The 5,475-nt window shown below is 46.6% G+C and overlaps 1 protein-coding gene across 1 annotated transcript in view; it reads left to right on the forward strand.

Annotated features, from left to right (window-relative positions):
- Positions 1 to 5,475, forward strand: part of ptprbl (protein tyrosine phosphatase receptor type B, like) — a 30,031-nt gene that overhangs the window by 6,699 nt on the left and 17,857 nt on the right. Inside the window, exons 7-10 of the mRNA XM_087172712.1 lie at positions 5 to 208; positions 1,620 to 1,890; positions 4,523 to 4,834; positions 5,021 to 5,284. Of these exons, the coding sequence (XP_087028838.1) occupies positions 5 to 208; positions 1,620 to 1,890; positions 4,523 to 4,834; positions 5,021 to 5,284 (1,051 nt within the window). The remainder of the gene's footprint in view (positions 1 to 4; positions 209 to 1,619; positions 1,891 to 4,522; positions 4,835 to 5,020; positions 5,285 to 5,475) is intronic.

Raw genomic sequence — 5,475 nt, forward strand, 5'->3', positions numbered from 1 at the left:
TCCAACTGCTCAATCCACGTCTCCAACAGCCAGGGCATCAACGGTCCCGCCCACCAGTCCGACCAATACACCTACAACCACAACCAGGAGCACTACAACCATGACGACCACCATCCAAACCACAGCGGGTTCAACCACGCCTGCAGCTACAACAACAGTGACGACAGCTACACCTCCGACCACAACTTCAGGAGTCACAGCTACACCTGTAAGTGCTGCTCCTTCACCTCTGTGGCTCTTCACTGTTTAATCATTTCTGATTTCACCACAGCTTTTTCTTAAAAGTTCTGTTGTTTTTAGAAGTTTGTTTTTTTTGGGGGGTTTTTTTTGCAATGAAACTGTGGGAGAAAATAAACATGTCTGAATATAAAGTTGTTGTAGGGAAAAAGAACAAGAGATTCTGCTCCATCTTTATCACAGGTAGAGCTGATCTTTAAAATCACCTCATCAATTTAACAATAATAACGTAGAGCTTTAGTGTGACTTGATGCATGATTGACATTTGGAAATCACACATGATGTTGCAGCGCTACAAAACTATTTAACCCTTTCATGTTTGAATGTCTTCACACGGTCTTTAACAGTGATGTTTGTTGGTGAATGTGACACGTTCATGTCACACGTGTCTGCAGCTTCACAACATGCGTCAACATCACAAACAAGGAAGTAAGTTTGGTGACATCATCAAGGTTTTGATCAGGGACTGATGTGATTGGTTCATCTGGAGGAAAACACTAATGCTTCAGCAGTTTAGTTGAAGAAATCAGCTGAACTTTGAATGGAGTCTGGTAGGGAGGCTCTGACTGATGAAGAGGAGTTAATGATGAAGAGGAGTTAGTGAGGCTGTGTCTATAATTAGAGCCTGTGTGAGGCTGCTTCCTGATTGGATAACTTTCTCTCAGTCATAACAATGGAGGACTGATGGAGCTGGTTTGATGCTAAAGGTCGTCAGAGAGTCCGAGGCAGCAGGAAGGAAAGCAGGGTGGGGTGGCGGTCTGCAGAGTCCGCCTCTCCTGGTCTCAGAATAGTGTAGTTTAGACATCGATGGATCCTCAGAGAGACGAGTGTCTGGCCTGGTCCTTTAACGTCTCACCTGAGACATGAAGAAACCAGGTGTGTGAGGGAGGGAGGATGAGGATGTAGACGTGGTCAGAGTCTGGACTGACTCGTGTCTGTAAGTTCGGTATGTCAGCTGACCTGGGTCCAGACCGGATCAGATCAGATTTACGATCTACGAACGATGCTCAGATGTTTGATCCTCGGTTTGTTCTGGAACGTGACTGCGGTGAGTTCACGGATCCAGATTTAAAGGTTTCTAAAGTAGCTTAGACCAGGACCAGGGTCCTGAAGAAGGGGGTGATAGTGATGTCATCAACGTGGCAAATTGAGCAGCTGATGTGACTGACTCATGTTAATTATTATCTATTTATTTACTTGTTTGTGTGTTTGAGGGGCGGGGTCACATGTTCGGACATCTCTGTAGAGCGCCCTCTCCAGATCAGAGCCGGTGTCACCTCAGCCTGAGACCAGAGTCCTCCTCAACCTCTGTGACCTCAGCCACTGAGGGGTGGGTGTGTAGGAGTGGTGTTCATCTGAGTTGACGTGACTTCCTCTTTCAGGTGCTGACCTCCACAGTTTCCCGCTGCTCTGTGAACGTGACGGGGGTCAGCTCCGGTTTGGACTCGGCTGTAGTGACGTTGACCTCCGGCGGCCCGTCCTGTAACTTCAGTCTGGTTCCTGAGGACTCTGAGTCCACCGACTGTGACCCACATGGAGAGACCGGGACCAGCTTCATCTGTCGGGTCGGGGGTCTGGAACCCGGGACTTTGTACCGGTTCACTGTGATTTCCAGGACGGATGGAGAGAGGAGCAGCGTGTCGGTGCGTACAGGTAAGAACTCACCTGGTTCTTCTTCTTGGGTTTGGTGAAGCTGATGTGACACTACTGAGCATGTGCAGAAGTGTCATCATGTTTAAGACTGTGTCCAGGTCTGCTTCAACAGTTTGACCACATCTAAGATTGTTTCAGTCCACACACACGCACACACAACGCGCACACACACACACACACACACACACACACACACACACACACACACACACACACACAACACACACACACAGGTGAAGGTCTTGGTTCAGAGCTCTCAGCTCTTCAACAATGGTCTTCATCTCATCTCAAGTGTTTGTTTCCAGAACACCCCCCACCCCCACCCTGTCCTCCTCCTCCCCCTCAGCCACTTCCCTCCTCACATTGTGAAAGGCAGGATACAGCAGGTCTCACTGCCACTGTTTTTACAGACTGAGGCTCAGACCGAAGAGTCTGATCTGGATCGGACTCAGATCATCACAGATTCGATAAACCACATGTTTTTATTACAGTGACATCTGGGGCCAGTTTTAAACACCTTAAGATAAGATTCTCTATAAAGTCCAACTTAAGGTTTCCTTAAAATGTTCACTTAAGTATTGAAGGTTTTCTCCTTATCTTAGTCTTAAACTGAAGGAATCACTTAAAGTCAGTTCACACCAAACTAAAGGAGAGTTTTCCGCGATCTGAAGAACCTGATGGAGCCTAAACCAGAGGAATTGATTTGTGTCTATAGATCTGATCAGTCAGTTAATGGTTTGATCTGGTCACTCCTCTCTCCTCAGCTGTTAATGATCGGATGTTATCTGTGGATCAGATTTACTTTTCAGGACATTTTCTTTGTTTTCTTCTTCTCTTCTTCTGAACTGGCTGGTTTTCTTTTCTACTGCCATTTTTTTCTTCTGGTCGACTTTGTGAGACGATACAGGTGAGATGTTCACAGGTATCACAATGGCAGCAAACAAATGGTCTCCATGGGAACTGTAGAATTTTGCTGCTGTAAAACCTCTTTCTTTGCTGTAAATGCCTTAATGTTTCTCCTTAACTAAAGAAACATTATAAGAGATTGAGAACAACTCCCTCTTCAGGTGTTTTGTTCCTTATATCTCTGACAGGTTTCAGCTATAACTCTGAGAACAGACTTTAACCACACTGTGTGACTGTGGTTACCATGGTATCAGCAGATTTTACACTGCGTTGGACTGTGGTGGACACAGTGATCCAGGACACGCTGTCCTCGGCTGTCAGGGATCTGCCAACAGGAAACCGTGAAGTCTCCTCAGGGAGGAAACCATTATGAAGACAGGTCAGGGTTCAGGACTGACTCCTCGTCCTGCCCCTCCCTGTCTTTTTTTCTGTTTCCTGTCTGGACTCACAACATCTCCATGGAAACGTCACATTCTTCAAGAAGCTGAAACAATCTTATCGAAGTCCCCCATCACTGCTGGACCTTACAAAGACCGGATACGCTGTAAGACCTGCATGTGCCCAGTCCGACACACCAACATGGTTAACATCTACACAAGACAGGACCAGATCTAACAGGACCAGGTCGGACAGGACCAGGTCCGACTGAATCAGGGTCAGGTTATACCTGATCATTATTATTATTATTTGTTGTTATTGTTTGTTTACAATTGTTTAAAGACAGAAAAGCAGTAAAAAAATGTTTTGTATTTTCGTTTTTGTCTGATAAATTATTAAAGGTTCAATAAACGATCGTTGTGTGTTATGAAAACACAACAAGAAGCTCAACTGATGACCATAAGACCACAACATTTGCAAGTTAGCTATCATTAGCATGTCTCCTGTAGCCATCACTTATGAAAACAGTCTGTAACATTAAGGACCATAAAGTTACTGACACATGGAGGAGAAAAAAAAACAGTTCAGTCCAGCTGGAGCCTTTAGCAGCTTGTAGGGTTCTCCTCTCAGTAAACCAGACCAGTATCTGCTCCATAGGTGGACTGGGACAGAAATTCAGCCTCAAACTGATCCACTGGGACCAGCCACACCAATGACACTGACGGATCCAGTAAAGACACTGATGGAGCCGGTGAAGACACTGATGGAGCTGTTAAAGACACTGATAGAGCTGGTAACGACACTGATGGAGCCAGTAAAGACTTTAAAACCTTTATGGATGTTTTGACGGTCCAGTGGCCGACCAGGATCGGAGCCGGTAGTCCTCAGTCCATTCCGCCTGTGATCTGGTCTCATCTCTTTCTGCATCCGAGGCCTTTTTAGATGAAAACCTAGTTTCTTCTTCAGTGGAGGAAATTCTGGAAGGTCACTTTCACTTGAACGCTGACATCACACCTGTGGGCGGAGCCTGTGTGTTTATAAATGCGGAGAGGACCAGCAGTTAAACAGGAGGGACTCACATGCACAAGCTACCAGAGCAGCAACGACTAGAGAAACTTAGATGACATCACATATGGAGAGGATGTGGCTTCATTCTCATTACTCCACTATAATAGGATTAATTAATTAATTAATACATTTTTCTGATTTATTGATTGTTTCTAGTGAACCTCTGACTCACAAAAAAAGGTGGATCCTTCATCCCAGGTTTACCTCTAGTGAACCTGGGATCTAGAGTCCCAGGTAAACCCTAACAGCCTCCTTTCCTGTCTCCTGTCTCTTGTCTCAGACCCTGTTGGTCCAGCTCATGTGGAGGTCCAGCTGGACCAGGTTCAGTCTCAGTATAAAACTCTATCTGCAGTCAACACTGATTCTTCGGGTTTGAGGGTGTTCTGGTCTCGCTCTGCCGGTCATGTGGACTGGTATGATCTGAGTCTGGAGGACACCAGCTCCGGATCCACCTGCAGTACTAGTGTCATGGGATCTGCAGCCCCCGAGTTTAGGTTCAGCTCCCTGGTCCCTGGCACTCTGTACACAGTTAGCGTTGTGGCTATAGCCGGGAACAGGAGTGCTGCACCTGTCCACACCACGGCAACTACAGGTGAGGTCCACCTCCAGGTGTATGTGTCTGTGTGTAGACAAGGTCTGGTTTTATCTAGACTCGAAATTCACCTGTTTCCATCACTGTACTTTAACTCGTCGTACAGTATTGTTTATAGTCGGTACTTTAACTTGTTTTACTGAGGTCTGAAAACTTCCTGTCCCTCTACTCGTTTCCCTCGTCCAGCTCCCTCCTCTGTCAGTGGCCTCCAGGTGGCGTCCTTGTCCTCACGCAGCCTAAGTGCCTCCTGGCAGGGGGGTCTGGGCAGAACCGAGCGGTTCAGGGTTCTGCTGACGGACCAGGACAGGGTTCTGTTGAAGAACATCACTCTGAAAAACACAGAGACCTCCGCCAAGCTGGACGACCTACAGCCAGGGACCCTGTACACTGTCACCGTGATAACAGAGGCAGTGGGCCTGCAGAGCTCCACCTCCAAACAGGCTGTCACAGGTGTGTATTATGGGATGTTTTTAAAGTTCTGCAGTGTTTTCAGAATAAAGCTGCTTTGTGTTGTGTCAGTAATTAAACAGTGTATAACAACATCAACGACTGCATATCTGCACATAAATTTCAGCTGTCGCAGCAGCAGCGTCTCACTCTGCTGTTGTTTCCAGGATATTTTAGGCCAACCACCCCATCCC

Source organism: Seriola lalandi, unplaced genomic scaffold (genome assembly GCF_002814215.2).
Source record: "Seriola lalandi dorsalis isolate HSWRI2012SDOR001 ecotype SW California unplaced genomic scaffold, Sedor1 jcf7180002053666, whole genome shotgun sequence".
NCBI classification, from domain to species: domain Eukaryota; kingdom Metazoa; phylum Chordata; class Actinopteri; order Carangiformes; family Carangidae; genus Seriola; species Seriola lalandi.